This window comes from Aquarana catesbeiana, linkage group LG05, assembly GCF_042186555.1.
Source record: "Aquarana catesbeiana isolate 2022-GZ linkage group LG05, ASM4218655v1, whole genome shotgun sequence".
NCBI lineage: Eukaryota > Metazoa > Chordata > Amphibia > Anura > Ranidae > Aquarana > Aquarana catesbeiana.
Genome location: NC_133328.1, coordinates 163570884 through 163587608, shown reverse-complemented (window position 1 = coordinate 163587608; position 16725 = coordinate 163570884). Strand labels below are relative to the sequence as shown.

The 16725-nt window shown below is 43.2% G+C and overlaps 1 protein-coding gene across 1 annotated transcript in view; it reads right to left on the bottom strand.

Annotated features, from left to right (window-relative positions):
• ANO10 (anoctamin 10) overlaps window positions 1-16160 on the bottom strand; it is a 154376-nt gene extending 138216 nt beyond the window's left edge. Inside the window, exons 1-2 of the mRNA XM_073630309.1 lie at window positions 16034-16160; window positions 9088-9241 (exon numbers count right to left, since the gene is read on the bottom strand). Of these exons, the coding sequence (XP_073486410.1) occupies window positions 9088-9229 (142 nt within the window). The 5' untranslated portion in view covers window positions 9230-9241; window positions 16034-16160. The remainder of the gene's footprint in view (window positions 1-9087; window positions 9242-16033) is intronic.
• Between the last annotated feature and the right edge of the window lie 565 nt (window positions 16161-16725).

The following is a 16725-nucleotide window of genomic DNA, read 5'->3' as shown; positions in this document are numbered from 1 at the left end:
AGGGACGTTTACTCTTCTTCTTAACAGGTAAGAGAGTACTTTTCCCACAAGAGATTCTCTTGCTATAGTCATCCAAGTCTTCTCCAAACAACCTTGCACCACGAAATGGAAACCCAGCCAGCAGCTTCTTACATGGTGCTTCGGCTGACCAATTTTTCAGCCATAGGATTCTCCGTATATGCACCAACCCCAATGAAAGACGAGAGGTTTGCACGATAGAATCTCTGATGGCGTCAACAACATAACATAAGGCCGCAGGAAGATAACCTGCTGTTAAGAGACCATGTTAAGCAGGTTATCTTAAGTATTGACAGACTCCAATCGCTGCTACTGCAGGTTGAGCCACTGAACCTGCCAAGGAGAAAACATCCTTCAATAGGGATTCCATCTTTCTATCTACAGGATCCCTGAGCACCTGAGCATTGTCTACAGGACAAGTCAGACTATTATTAACGGAGGAAATAGCCGCATCAATGGCCGGTATTCCCCACATTTTTATAAACTTTTCTTCCATAGGATAAAGTGTTGAAAACTTTTTCGGCGGAAAAAAAACTTTATCTGGGTGATCCCACTCAGAATAAATGAGCTTTTCAAGTAAATTATGAACAGGAAAAGCCTGTAATATTTGAGGAGGTTTCAGTGACCCTAAAGAAGAAGAGGATTCTTTAGTTGATTCAGATATGGGCAACCTAAATGTGGAGCGGACCAATCCAGTAAGGATCTGCACTAAGACTTTCTCCTCCTGGGAAGTCGCAGAGGGTCCCTCTCCACCTGATTCCTCTGAAGAGGAATCATCCATCCCATCCTGATCCTCTGAAAGGGATTCCTCTCCTTTATCCCAGAGCTCCTCTGCCTGAGGGTCTTGGGAAACAGAGGAAGGCCTAGTGCATTTTCTTCCACTGAGTGAAGATGTAATCACGGCCATTAATCTTTCCTCTAAACCATTAATAGCTGAGGAAAAAACCTCCTGTGTAATGTATACAGGGGCTGAAGCGCCGGAGGCAGGTATAGCCCCTGATGCCAATGGCTCCCTCTGGCTAGCCGTCCCTGGCCCCTCAGGGGGGAGGATGCTGCAGAAAGGGGGTCCTCTGAACGAGATCTCTGGTTCTTGGGGTGTTCGAACCTCTTCTACCCATAGTGCAAAGCAACAAGGTGGAGGTATCACAAAATGAACACTGACTGCTGAGCGATGTAGTCCGGCTAAAAGCCTTGCTATCCAAATGCCCAGTCTGGTCTTACCAAGTAAATGCTGCCTAGGAGAATGCCTGTGTCCCACCTTACATGCGACTGTCAGCTCTGTGTCCCTCCGGCTGTGTGCACCTGTACAAAGTGCCTTTAATAGCCTGCAGCTGGCCTGTGTGGGCGTCTGAGCACGCTGTGCTGACGCCCCGCCCCCCCCCTCGTATTTCGAAAAAACGAGCGCTTCCCACGCTGGCCGACCCTCCAGACATAATATGGAGGAAAGCCTGGGGGAGGGGGGAAGAAGGAGAGAGGCCGGTAGTGATGGGCCTGCACAATGGCGGCAAATGGCGGTGGCGGTGATAGAGCGGTGTACAACCGCCTCACAGATACCTGGGTCCTCCCCCTAGCCTGGGGGAACATTCCTGAGGAGAAAACTCCCAATTCCATCCTACCTGGAGCCAGCCGGAGGAGCGTGTGCAGTGTGGAAACACAGAGACAGACATCAGCATGAGAAGGTTTGTGCTCTTGACAGCCCCCGGTGGTCACAATAGGCATAGCATGCATTTACCTTAAAGGAGATATCCTACTAGAATAAAAAAATTCTGTGGAACCTCCTCTTACCTTATCCAGCCGCAGGGTTCTGTTGTACAGACCCAATCTTCACCTCTCACGGTGGGCTCCGTTTGAAAAAACCGTCTGAGACTGGGGCCTCCTACGAATAGGGGGATTCACAGTTCTGGCCCTGTAAAGCACCCGGCTAGAAATTAGGCTAGAAAAATCATTTTCTAATATGCGGGGTCCAGCTCTCTAAAAAGAGAAGCGTTACAGGTAAAACCTCATTTCTTCGGACGCGAAGGCCCGGGTACCATCCAATTCAGTCTAGAAAGACACTTTGGAATGGATCCGGTTCGCCTGGCCTGCACCAGTATAGGATATAGGATAATCCCCTTGGTGCTCAGCACAGGACATCTTTACACGTCCACAACCTAAGACACTGGCGTAAAAACTGAGGTATCCCTGCAGAGGGAGGGATTATATAGGGGGTTGAACTTTCTGATAGGGTGTGCCAGTGTCCAATCACCAGTGATACCTATATAACCCATCAGTAATTACTGAGGCTCTGTGTCCCGTGATATTCGAGAAAGAAAACATGGTACAGATAAGCTGCAATTAGCCCCCTCTTTACCATGTAATCACTTTGACCAATCACGGTCCTTAAGTGGTTATACACTAATAGAATTTTGTTTGACATTTTTTTTGTTTTAAGAACGTTTCAACTTGACATTGTCTGACGAGACAGCGATGAGAAAATTCGAAAGAGCAGGATGGAAAATGTTTCTCGAATGCATGAATTTCTAACAGTGAATGTGGTTTTCGTTCCGTAAAGTCTATTCATTCCAAAATCGAATGTTAAAGTGATTGTAAAGGCAGAAGGTTTTTTATCTTAATGCATTCTATGCATTAAGATAAAAATGCCTTCTGTGTGTACTAGCTCTCCTAATACTTACCTAAGGTCCATCTAGATCCAGCAATGTTGCAGGAGTGTCTCAGCTGCCCGGGACTCCCCTCCTCATTGGCTGAGACAGCAGCACAGCGCCACTGGTTCCCGCTGCTGTCAATCAAAGTCAGTCAGCCTGCTAATGAAGAGAGAATGGGAGCGGGGTCTTGGATCCGTGTCTGAATGGAATGGACACAGGGAGCTGTGACTTGGCTCGGGTGCCCCCAAACCAAGCTGCTTGCTGTGTCAGCCTATTAGTTTAAATTGGCTGAGAGGCCAATGCTAACCGCATAACCTGGTCATTCCTGCAGCAAGAATCCGCCGATTCTTGCTGCAGGCATCTATAAGCCGCAACAAACCTGCCGTGTGAAAGGGGCCTTACGATGAGAAATAAATAGTGGGTGCAACATAGAGATATCACCAAAACTGATCTACAGACCTGATCTGTATCAGCAGTATAAAAGGTCAATTTAATTAGAACATTTCCCTACTCCTCCCAGACAGAGCCTGCTGAACAGCTTTAGATTCCTTCTATGCTATATTTGTCTTCACCAAAAAGGACAACACCCTAGACACAGCCCTTTCTGCTGTACATATTATGAAGAGAATGGCCAACTCAGACATTTGTTCTTGCTGGTATACACAGCAATGTGAAATGCACTACAAGTAACAAAGTAAGGCTTTGTATGCACAAGTGCCTAAAGGAAGTTAATTTTCTTAGATAAACTTCTGCATCGAGTTGCATAGAGTGTATGCCGTGCTACATAGATCAATACAGACTATTACCACTAAAACGACAGTATCCATTTGCTGCCAACGATAGGGGGCCTTGTGCAGTAGAATGCTGGGTGTGCATTACACAGACTAAAGGCCCGTACACACAATACGAAAATCGGATGGAAAAATTTGTACGACGAGCTGTCTGCCGATTTTCGGATCGTTAGTATGGTGCTTTCGACAGCCAATTTCGCTTTTGCATCAGACAAAAGCTGGATGTGCAGACTATAAAACTTTTGTTGGATGTGAACTCAACGTCCGATTTTCGTTTCATTAGTACGGTTTTCGTATGAAAAAAAACAAAGACTACGCATGCTCAGATACGAAAGAATACATACAAAATTATTCAACATGTTTTGTCACTTCTGATCTTGTATTCTGTCGTGCGAAAATATTCATATTGCGAGTAACCTCTTCACTTTCCACATGAGACTAGCATGCCACAAAAAATGGACGTTCGTCATCCGAAAATCTGCTATTGTGTACGAGGCTTTAGACCCCATACACACTATTAGATATTCTTCAGATTTACCAAAACCATATAATATGAGGTCAAACCTTAAGAGTTTCAATTTGTATGCAGTCAGGCAGGCCCTTGCACTATATGGTTTTGGTAAATCTGAAGACAAAAATCTGCAGAAATTCAAATAGTGTGTATGGGGTCTAAAGCCTTGTACACAAGATCAGATTTTCGGATGACCGAAATCTGCAGAAAATTTATTAGTGTGTATGGGGTCATAAACCGAGGAATAATGAGCTCCAATCTTTCTTGCCTCTTGCATACTGCTGTCTGAAAACGCATCATTTTTATGTGTACAGGCGTTTCTTTATTGATGTAAATGAAGGCGTGTAAACATTTGTTGCATGTAGACCAGTAAGAAAAAAAAAAGTAAAAAAATTACAGAAATCGACGTTGCGGGTCAGTATTTTTACAAACATATGTGCAAATACGCACACATAAGCGCATAAGCCACAATCACTTGATTAAAATAAAGCTAGGATCATTTTTACAGGTGTGTAAGCATACAGCCCACCCTCATGTTCCTTTTGCCAGGAATGTCTAATGTTTATACATCAGTACAGTAGGCACGTATCCTAAAGAATAAACTCCAAGGCCCCTTTATTGTTTTTTAATCTTTCAGTTTCACATAAACATTACATTTTTATTACTTCAGAAGCTCTCTATGGTCAGCTGACAGCTGCTGATATGTACAGTGGGGAGCTGCACTTTCGGTGTCTCCCAAATGTTCTTGTGAAGGGTCACCCTGTTATATGGTCTCCCACCAGAGACTGCAAGAGGCCATGTTGATACACAATGCATAGACATGATCAAATTGTTGTCACCATGAAAAATGCCATGCAGCCATTACTGGAACGTATGCATTAGGCTTGATTCACATCTATGTATGTTGCTTTTAAGCATTTCTGCAGTGCTTTTTGCTGTGCTTTCCACGATATGTGTTTTGGCGTCTTTTATGTTTTTTTTTGTTGGGCAGATTTTTTTCAAAACGCAAATTGCTGCAAAATTGCAGTAAAAACGTGCTACACGCTTTTCTGCAGCTTCTCCAGTGAAGTCTTTTGAACCAAAAAAGCAACCTTTCCAAAAATGTAGAGGCACAAAAATGCATTGATGTCAGTGATTCATAGGAACCCATGTACAAAAAAAAAAAAAAAAAAAGTTCTGCGTTTCTGCAAAAAGCATGAAAAAATGCATTGGTATGAATGGAGCCTTAAGCCTCGTACACAAGATCGGATTTTCCGCAGACAAAACCTCGGACTATTGTCCGAAGGTGTGTGCCTGGATTTTGTCTTGCATACAAACGGCAAGGAGTTGTCAGCCAACAGTCGGCAGAGCAAGAGAAGAAGAAGAAGAAGACTTCGTGGGACATTTTTATTTTTTAATAAAGGACTTGTCCCCAAGCTGTGTCATGTCATTTTTACCATTTTGACACTTTTTTTGTGAAATGGTAGGGGTACATTTGTACCATTTCACATGGGGGGGCTGGGATCTGGGGGTCCCCTTGTTAAAGGGGGCTTCCAGATTCCAATAAGCCCCCCGCCCGCAGACCCCCACAACCACCGGGCAAGGGTTGTGGGGATGAGGCCCTTGTCCCCATCAACATGGGATATATGTCCCCTGGGGCAGGACCCAGGTCCCCAAACACTTTTTATCACAATAACTTGCATATAAGCCTTTAAAATTAGCACTTTTGATTTCTCCCATAGACCTTTAAAGGGTGTTCCGCGGCTTTCGAATTTGCCACGAACACCCCAAATTGTTCACTATTCGGCGAACGAGCAAACAGCCAATGTTTGAGTCCAACTCATGTTCGACCCGAATATAAAGCTCATCCCTACAAATGACAGTTTGGGAGTAGGCAGTTACATTTAAAAAAATACAATGTAACAAGGGACACCAACATAGTTGTATCTTTGATCTTAAAAACTACTGGAAAATTGTGTTGTGGTAACTTGCCCAAAAATAAATAAATAAATGAAAAAAAAAAAAAAAAAAAGCATAATAATATTATTCTTGATATCACTAGAAAAAAAAAGCCTTTGAAAATTTGTTTGCAATAACTCCATCAGTATCACCAGCAAAGCAGCTTCATTATTATCCCATTAAAGAAGAAGAGAATGTGCGCTGCATTTGGAAATTTAATAATTTGCCACGTCACGAATGTTAATTCTCTGTTACGAACACTAGTTTACAAGACCGAGAGCTTCTGGCTCGTCCTTGCTTCCGAGCAGGCGTGTTTGTACTTTGGACTTTTGTCCGACGGACTTGTGTACACATGTCAGACATTTGTCCACAGAAAATTTTAAAGCCTGCCATCCAACATTTGTCCACGGAAAATCCAACAACAATTGTCCGATGGAGAGTACAAACGGTCAGATTTTCCACCAACAGCCTGTCATCATACACTTCCCGTCGGAAAATCTGATCGTGTGTACAAGGCTTTAGAAAGTAGCTGCCAAGAGGCTGCTAGAAATCAGCAGTGCTGAAATGCAATATAAGATAAAAAAAGCCTGAAAACATGATATTCAAAGCTAACTGTTATTGCTTCATATATAATGTTTTTCTCTTATTGTATTGATTTCAATTTAATAAAAAAATAACTGGAAAAAAAGCCTGAAATCTATTTTATTTGTCTGAAGTGGCAGTTGAATGGGATATACAGTAATTCAGAAAACCAAGCAGCCAATTTAAAATAGATATCGCTGTCCACTTTTGTTATACTCCACAGAGTTACTCCATACTTGGGTTTATTATTAAAATGTGGGCCACGGTATAAAGCCCGACGTGTGCTTTTTCTTTTTTTAAACAGTGCTGTGAGCGTGTTAAAAGGATAAGTTAACAAAAAAAATGAAATGCACATTTTTTTTTTTCGAAGCGATCGTCCGATAATCTGATCATTAGTACACAGCTTTCGAGAGCAGATTGGATAATTTTGCATGAAGGATCGCAAAAGGGACAAACATGAAAATATTTCTCGTACGATACCAGAACAAACAAATTTTCTTTTAACCACCTGCCTACTGGGTACTGTCACCCCCTTCCTGCCCAGACCAATTTTCAGCTTTCAGCGCTCTCACACTTTGAATGACAATTGCGCGGTCATGCAACACTGTACCCAAATGAAATTTTTATCATTTTTTTCACACAAGTAGAGGTTTCTCTTGGTGGTATTAAATCACTGCTGGGTTTATTTTTTACGGAAAAAAAAAAGTTTTTCATAGTCTGTCAGTAAATTTTGTAAATAAGTAGTTTTTCTCCTTCACTGATGTAAGCTGATAAGGCGGCAGTGATGGGCACTGATAGGTGGCACTAATGAGCAAGTACTGATGGGCACTGAAAGGCAGCACTGACTGGCATCACTAAAGTGCACTGATTGGTGTCACTGACGGGCACTGCTGGGGCTTTACTGTAATCAGAGCACTGATGATCAGCACCCTGATTACCTGTCCTGGTCTCCCCTGTGAGGAGATGCCGCTGATTGGCTCTCCTCAGCACACACTCTGTCAGTGTGAGGCAAGGAGAGTCGATAAATGGCACTTCCGCATTTACATGTGACTGGCTGTGACTGTACACAGTCGATCACATGGTTAAAGAGCCACGTCATCAGCTCTTTACCCAGATCAGGGTCGCACAAGAGCGGCTGTTCTGGGGCGTTGTCCCAGAACGAGAGCTGCACTGCTCCTCCATCAAGGAGGGGCTATAGGAAAACTCTGTGAATGTCCTTGATTGGCCCAGCCAGAGCCCAGATTTGAACCCGATCAAACATCTCTGGAGAGATCTGAAAATGGCTGTGCATCGATGCTCCTCATCCAACCTAATGGAGCTTGAGAGGTCCTGCAAAGAAGAATGGGAGAATGCCCAAAAATAGGTGTGCCAACCTTGCAGCATCATACTCCAAAAGACTTGAGGCTGTAATTGGTGTCAAAGGTGCTTCAGCAAAGTATTGAGCAAAGGCTGTGAATACTTACGTACATGGGATTTTTTTCCTTTTTTTATTTTTAATCAATTTGCAAAGATTTCAAAATAAACTTTTTTCACGTTATCATTATGGTGTATTGTTTGTAGAATATTGAGGAAAATAATGAATTGAATCCATTTGGAATAAGGCTATTGCCCCGTACACACGGTCGGATTTTCCGATGGAAAATGTCCGATCGGAGCGTGTTGTCGGAAATTCCGACCATGTGTGGGCTCCATCGGACATTTTCCATCGGATTTTCCGACACACAAAGTTGGAGAGCAGGAGATAAAATTTTCCGACAACAAAATCTGTTGTCGGAAATTCCGATCGTGTGTACACAAATCCGACGGACAAAGTGCCACGCATGCTCAGAATAAATAAAGAGATGAAAGCTATTGGCCACTGCCCCGTTTATAGTCCCGACGTACGTGTTTTACGTCACGGCGTTCAGAACGATCGGATTTTCCGACAACTTTGTGTGACTGTGTGTATGCAAGACAAGTTTGAGCCAACATCCGTCGGAAAAAATCCTAGGATTTTGTTGTCGGAATGTCCGAACAAAGTCCGACCGTGTGTACGCCCTATAAAACAGAACATGTGGAAAAAGTGAAGCGATGTGAATACTTTCCAGATGCACTGCATATATGTAGTTTACACATTAACACATGGGATATACTGGCAAACTTTTCAGTTTTGTGGGATTTTTGATGTCTGATCAACACAAAGTTGATTGGTGCTACTAAAAAAAAAAAAATGCCAAAACCTTTTTTGGTACAGTGTATCTGCCTCCCTGACACCCACTTACTATCCACACTTTGCACATGCAGATTTTCTTGCTCGTTTCCCTAGACCTGACTTGGCTCTACATGTAGAATCCCATTCTTTCTAATTGATCCTGTTCACACTGGTATGCTCGGTTGCTCTATTCAAAAAAGTGCATTAACATTTTTTTTTCTGCGCATATTCATGCATTTTTGGCCCCATAGACTTCAAAGGGAGAGTGTTTCCCATAGAACTGCTCACCCCAACACACTTGCAAAAACACCTGTAATAAGCCTAAAAAAAAACACGCCAGGAATAAGCTCTGTTCAAGTGTGAATGCAGGCTTTTACATTTCCCCATAATGTTACTGATAATAAACGTACATACCTCCATCCCTCTTGTGGGCTGAGATTTTTGATACAAGCCATTCTCTTGCTTCTGGTTTGGCATTCTTGGAGAGCTCTATCACAATTAATGGTTTGAATTCAGGCTCTGAATGAGGCCCACTTTTGAAAGAGCCTCTTAACATTTTTGCAGAGATCTGTGCATTAAAAAAGAAGGAGAACTGCTGTTAGAGTCAGGCTGAGAATAAATTACAGTTAAAAAAGCTATTACACTGCTGTGTCAAAGGTCTACACATCAAAATTTTCACAGGCAAAATATTCATCAATCTTTCCAAATTGGTATAATACAAACACCTTTTGTAGTTTCCGACTTTAAAAAGGAGAAGTATGGCCAAAGCTTGTTTGGCCCTACTTCTCCTGTGGGTCACAGGAGTGCACTTAGTTCTGCACACCTGTGACCAAATTCAACCGACAGCGGGCTAAAGTCTGCTATCGGCTGACAACAGAGCCAGTTCAGGCTCTGAAGGGATCCCGACATTAAATGTTAGGATCCGCCCAGCAGCTGGCTCAGCAAGCCGCTGAGAGCCTGAGCCAGCCGATCCCACCCCCTCCACAGTCCAACATCCAGTGAGCGCTGGAGGGGCAGAGCAGAGAGCTGCTGACTGACAGTCCCTGCTCTGTGCTCAGAGTGGATCCAAGTACTGAGCAATTAGCGATCTTTGATCTCCCAGTTCTCTTTGTAGAGCTGGCGGGGGACAGGTGCAGACATCTAGGTGAGTAGGTAGATTTATTGATTTTACATTCCCGCACTTCTCCTTTAAAAGACAACTCTGGCATAACATATAATAAGCCAAAATGTAGAAAGTGTTCAGACCTGTCACTAACCTATTCAATTTAAAGTGGTTGTATACCCGCAATGCAGAAGTTGTACCTATAGGTACTGTAAATATCTCCTAAATGTGCGCCGTTTAGGAGATATTTACGTTGTAGTGCACCGATTATGTCATTGGTGCATGCGCTGTGAAGAAACAACCCTCTGTGCTGTTTCTTCACTAGCAAGTGCCGTGACTGACAGCTCCCGCGCGACTCCAGCCAGCCCCGAAAAGAAGAGGGTTGAAGATGGATGCGGCCACTAGCGGGGACCAGTGGCGGCTTCTGCTCAAATTTTTGGGGGGGCGCAAACAAAGTGAAAAATACTGAACCCCCCATCAATTGCAGCCTTACTGTGCCCATCAATTGTAGCCTCACTGTGCCCATCAATTTTAGCCACTTGTGCCCCATCATATGCAGCCACTTACCCTGGCAATAACCCACCCCGCTCGGGGATCGAAGCTGCTGGCACTTGCACATCCCCCCCCTCGGGGCTCACAGCTCTAAACCCCCCCACCCCCACAAGAGGTCCAGCACTTACCTGAAGAGCATCCTCTGTGTCTCCACTCTCCTCCTCTCCTCCACACTCAGGCAGCAGCAGCGGCGGAGGTGTCCTCTCATGCTCCCTCCGCTTGCCAAAGCGCCACTAGGCATCCAATAGGTTTGCCTGGCGCTTTGGCCAATCGGGAAACAGGTTTCATCGACCTGCCTCCTGATTGGCGGGGAGGAACTGTAGTGTAATGATAGCGAAAATTAATTCGCTATGGTCACACATTTGGGTGGGATCAGGGAGCACTCTCTGCGCCCCGAGCCCACCCTTTTTTAAAGCAGATTAGAGCCTCTGGCTCTAACCACATGCTTAAAAAAAAAAAAAACACCCCCGCCATAGGAATCCATGTGTCCAGCGTCCTGAAAGGGGCAGGGCGCATAGATAGGGAGGCGGCAGCAGGGAAAGGGGGGGCAGCACCCGTGCACCCTCAATGCACGAGCCGCCACTAGCGGGGACAGCGCAGGCTTCAATTGCAGGTAAGTGGCACATAATGGGCTAGTATGCAATGCATACTAGCCCATTATGCTTTTACTTTGCAGGGGAAAAAAAGAGGAAGTAAAACCCATCAGGGTTTACTTCCTCTTTAAATGCAGCATGATGAAAAATAAATCAACAGAGGCTACCTTCAGTTAGAACTGTATAACCACTTAAAAGATTAAGCAGTTTCTGACACTTTTAGTTTACATGTAAAGATTAGCATTTTTGCTAGGAAATTAGTTAGAACCCCCAAACATTTAAAGCAGAGTTCCACCTATTTTTTAGTTTATTAAAAGTCAGTAGCTACAAAGTGTAGCTGCTGAGTTTTAATAAACAGACACTCACCTGTCCCACGGTCCAGCGATGCTGCCGCCCGGAACCTCGCTCCTCTCCCCCTCCTCTCCGTGGCTCCGTCATAGCACCCAGCCATGACAGCTTACGGCTTCACGGCCAGGTACGCATGCGCGAGTCGCGTTGTGCTCTGCTATTGGCCAAGCAATCTTCTGGGACCTGTGACGTGTCCCAGAAGATTGCAGGGAAGGAGGGGCCGCCTAGGGGGAGAGGAGGAGTCGTCTAGGTGGCCAAGAAGCAGAAGGAGGGAGTGGGACACGAATTGCCTCTAAAAAGAAGGTACCCACTCCCCCCCAAAAAAATGACATGCCAAATGTGGCATGTAAGGGAGCGAGAAGTGCTTAAAGCGGAAGTTCCACTTCCACACTGTATTTGTGCAGCCGTTTTTCAAATGTAATTTTTTGGGGAAAAGTATACTCGTTTTAACTTTAATGCACAAAAACATAATAGAATTCCCAATTGTTTGGTAAAATATAAAAGACAATGTTATGATGTAAATAGATTTCAAACACTTGTCACACTTTAAAATTGCACACGCTGGTGCAACGACGAGAAACTACATAAAAAAAAAGCTATTACAGATTATCACTTTAGAGTTACAGAGGAGGTCTAGTGCGAGAATGACTGCCCTTGATCTGACGTTCGTGGGGATACCTCACATGAGTGGTGCAATTGCTGCTTGCGTGCGTGCGGACTGACGTGTGCGTTTGCCTTTGCATGCAAGCATGCGGAGACAGGGGCGCGTAAAAAAAAACAAAAACAAAAACAAACAAAAAAAAAAAACATTTATAATTTTTTTTATTTTTACAATGTCCCAAAAAAAAAAAAAAAAAAAAAAAAGAAAAAAATATTAGCACTTTTATTGTGATCACAGTTAGTATGAATATCCCCTGTGATAGCAATAGGCAGTAAACAGGTACTCTTTACTGGGAGATATGTGGTCTATTAGACCCCAGATCTCTCCTCTACTCTTCAGGTCAAACCAAGATCGGTATGACCCAATGCTTTTTTCAAACCACTAAAGGTTTGTTTACAACCATAAAACCAGAAGTGATAGAATGCTCATTGCTTCTGATTTCTTACACCATGGAGATGATGGGAACTGTTCCAGTCTACAATCAGCTCTATGGTCAGCTGGTGGAACTGCCAGCTGCACTCTTGGGTTCCCTGGTGGCACGGGAGAGCCACAGAAGGCGGGGGGGGAGCTAATTAGCCACTAGTATTGCTTTTACACGAAAAACAACCACCAGCTGGGAAAAAAAAAAAACAATACTGGGAAGATGCAGCTGCAAGTATCATCCAGGTATAACCACTCAAAGTCCAGCCACGTACCGGTCGTTAAGTGGTTAAAAAAAACAAAAAAAAACACATTGGTTCTTGAAGTTATATTTTTTTTAACTCAAATTCATACTCTGAATTATCCAGGTTTAATCTTTTTAATCTTCCTGGTGTCCCTGAAGTTTTTTTTTTTTTTTTGGACAGGGAAGGTTTCGAACAGGGATAGGCAACCTAAGGTTCGTGTGCCAGGGCAGCCATGCAATATTATTTTCAGTGGCACCCAAGAGATCATAACACGGCATGCCCCCAAAGAGCCCCTGCTCCATACAAATACAACCCCGCTGACAATGGCTGTAATCGATTGCTCACAAAGCTGTCCACTACAAAACCTGGCCTGCCCCTCTGCACCAGCGGCCCACCCACCTCCATGAAGGTTCAGATACACTTGCCTAAACTCACCGATATTCAAGTGCCGGCCGTCCTCACAGTACTAGCGTAGGCCCATCTGTGGACCTGAACACAGACAAGCCCAGCTACCTACCCTCATCTTCCAAGTGGAATGACCAGCTGCAGCAGGTATGAATATAAAACCCCTGTGTTTATGATAGTGAACAAATTGGGACCGATCTCGAATTTGCAGCATAGGAACTGGGGTTGACCTGAGGTCTATGGTGCTCTATTGTTCATCATAGGCATTCTGGTTGTCTGATGCTTGTAAATAACTTTTAATGTGGAAAAAATAGCTGACCTCTGTGTTAGAACCTTTGCATGTTTTTTCTTCACTGCTGGTTGTATCCCTGTTGGGGAGGTTTGTGATACTTTCTGTCCTCCAGTAGCTATCAGGTGTTCATGATTGCATGTGCCATCACTGGAGAGATTTCCCTCAGGTTCGGTCCTGGTGACACCCTGCAGAGAAGGTGACGTGCGTGACGTGTGTCAGCCTCACCTTCCTCTGCATTCCTGGTGATGGTGCAAGCATTGGGAGCCAGAAACAGGCGCTCCTAGTAAACCAGTGTCAGGTGGCCATGTATTGTCTGACATCGCAGCTAGTGTTCTAGGGCACCTAGGAAGATGGGACAAAATACTAGGCAACGCTGTCTTATGCCCCGTACACACGGTCGGACTTTCCGACGGAAAATGTGTGATAGGACCTTGTCGGAAATTCGGACCGTGTGTAGGCTCCATCACACATTTTCCATCGGATTTTCCGACACACAAAGTTTGAGAGCAGGATATAAAATTTTCCGACAACAAAATCCGTTGTCGGAAATTCCGATCGTGTGTACACAAATCCGACGGACAAAGTGCCACGCATGCTCAGAATAAATAAAGAGATGAAAGCTATTGGCCACTGCCACGTTTAAAGTCCCAACGTACGTGTTTTACGTCACCGCGTTTAGAATGATCGGATTTTCCGACAACTTTGTGTGACCATGTGTATGCAAGACAAGTTTGAGCCAACATCAGTCGGAAAAAATCCATGGATTTTGTTGTCGGAATGTCCGAACAAAGTCCGACCGTGTGTACGGGGCATTAGGACTACATTTTGTTGTCCACAGAGATAGCAGAGACCAATGCTAATTGATAACAGTCCAGAGGAAGATAGCACAGGAACTTATCAGACTTTCTGTCTGGATGAACAGCTACTTTTTCTCAATAAAATGCTTTCAATAATATATTTAACAGACCAAAAAGGAAGCAAATAAGGAAATGTATATACATTTAACCACTTTAAGACTGGGCAATTTCTGGTACTTTGTTTACATTTGAAATTCCGTTTTTTTTGTTTTGTTTTGTTTTGTTTTTTTGCTAGAAAACCCCAAAACATTATAGATTTTTTTTTAAAGCAGAGGCCCTAGAGAATAATTTGGTGGGTTTTGCAATTTTTTTATGTTACACAGTATTTGCTCAGTGTTTTTTCAAACACACCTTTTGTAAAAAATAAACTTTTTTAAATTTTAATGTAAAAAAAAAAAAACAAAAAAAAAAAACAACATTACAATATATAACCCAATTTTTTGTCAAATATAAAAGATGATGTCACACCAAGTAACCACATGATCAGCTGTCAGCCAATGACAGCCGATCATGTGATGTCAACAGAGCCAGTAATCAGTAAAACAGCATGAGGAGAAAAAAATAAAAGCAGTGCCTCAACAGTGCTGCACATCAGTGCCATCTATCAGTGGTACCTATCAGTGCCATCTTATCTGTGCCGATCAGTACCGCCTTATCTGTCCCCATCAGTGCCGCCTTATCTGTGCCCATCAGTGCGGCTTCATCGGTGCACATCAACGAAGGAGAAAAATTACCTGTTTGCAAAATTTTATAACAAACTATGAAACATGATTTTTTTTTTTTTTTTTCAAAATTTTCCATCTTTTTTTGTTTGTTTAGCAAAAAATAAAAATCCCATCTGTGATTAAATATCACCAAAGGAAAGCTCTATTTGTGGGGGGAAAAAAAATTATAAAAATTTAATTTGGGTACAGTGTTGTATGACCGCGCAATTGTCATCCAAAGTGCGTCAGCGCTGAAAGCTGAAAATTGGTCTGGGCAGGAGGGGGGTTTAAGTGCCAATAAGCAAGTGCTTAAAGTTGCGCTAAAGGTGCCTATAATGGCCGACAATAAATTCATATTCATGATATTAATTAAAAAGTCAAATATAATACTTTTTACGTTTTTTTTTTTTTTTTTTGTTATTTTCAGTACCAAAATTTCCATTCAGTGCACCTCTAATGCAGACCCTGCAACATTCCTCATTAGAATTTGGCAAGTGCAGCAGCTGATCATTATAAAATCGCTCCAATTCACATAGATATTGCACAAGAACACAGATAAACAAACAGCTATTTCTTCAGAATAACAAAAAGCTAGGAATCTGCAACAAAGTTTGTTGAAATCCTTATAATGTACATTGATAGGGGATTTTTATTTATTTATTTTTTTACAAAAGTGGAGTTACTCTTTAAGGATTGGTAAGCTGCAATATATTTCATCTTTGTTTTGGGTTTAATACAGCTTTAAAGTGCTAATTTATTAGAAGCACCCGATTTATTTATTTTTGCATTAGACCACAGACTGTTCCATACAAGGATCCTACTTCAGCCCAGCACTCCAGTAAATCCATCCCTCCTATCAGTTACACTGGTGAACATGCCTAGCTGGTGTCTATATGTAACATAGAAAGAGATGAATGCTGATCTCTCATACAAAGCATGCACAGATCACTTCTAAGTACAGATGACAGCAAAAACAACATAAACAACACATGTGTATAATACATGCAAAGATAATATTACATTCCTATGTGTATGGGCAGTGCCAAGACTGGGCTGTACAGCAGCTCCTAGAAGAATCAGAACTGACACTGAGGATGTAATATAAGTAGAGCTAGACATGACATTCTGGTGATGTTTATCAATGACAGAGCGATCAGAGTTCCCCCAGATAACATACTTACTTCCCCTTCTGCAGACTGCACTCCTCCCTTTACAACTCTGCTAAAGGACCTTCCCTATGTCACTGTCATGTGACCAGCTCCTGGGGTGGGCGGGGCCGGCTGTACTCTGTGTCTCAGGAAGCAGAGGAGTGAATGTGTCATAAAGTACAATAGTACAGGAGGATGTCATCTGTGCATGGTGGTGACTGCAGTCAGAGTCAAGCTGTTATCATATTACAGCAAAGCCAGCATAAGTGTGAGATGTGTGAGCACTGGGGATCACTATTGATTCCTGATAACAGAGATATGCTAAGAATGTGGAATATTAGGAGATATCTCTGAGTGACCAAAGGCCTTCCCACAGCTATGCACATTACTGCACGCATTTCTAGGTTTTCATGCATTTTAAAAGCACATTTAGGACTCATTCACACCACGTTATTTGAATTCTGTGGATCTGCATAGGTCAGGGGTCTCTACAATACAGCCTGTGGTCCACTACAAGATTTTATCTGGCCTGCAGCTAGGGTCAGGGATGTATTCTGACATTCTGATCTCCTGAGTGCACAGACTAATGTCGCGTACACACGACCGGACTTTCCGTCAGAGTAGACTCTGACGGTCTTTCCAACGGAGTTCCGCTGAAACGGACTTGCCTACATACGATCACACCAAAGTCCGTTCGTTTAGAATACGATGACATACGACGGTAC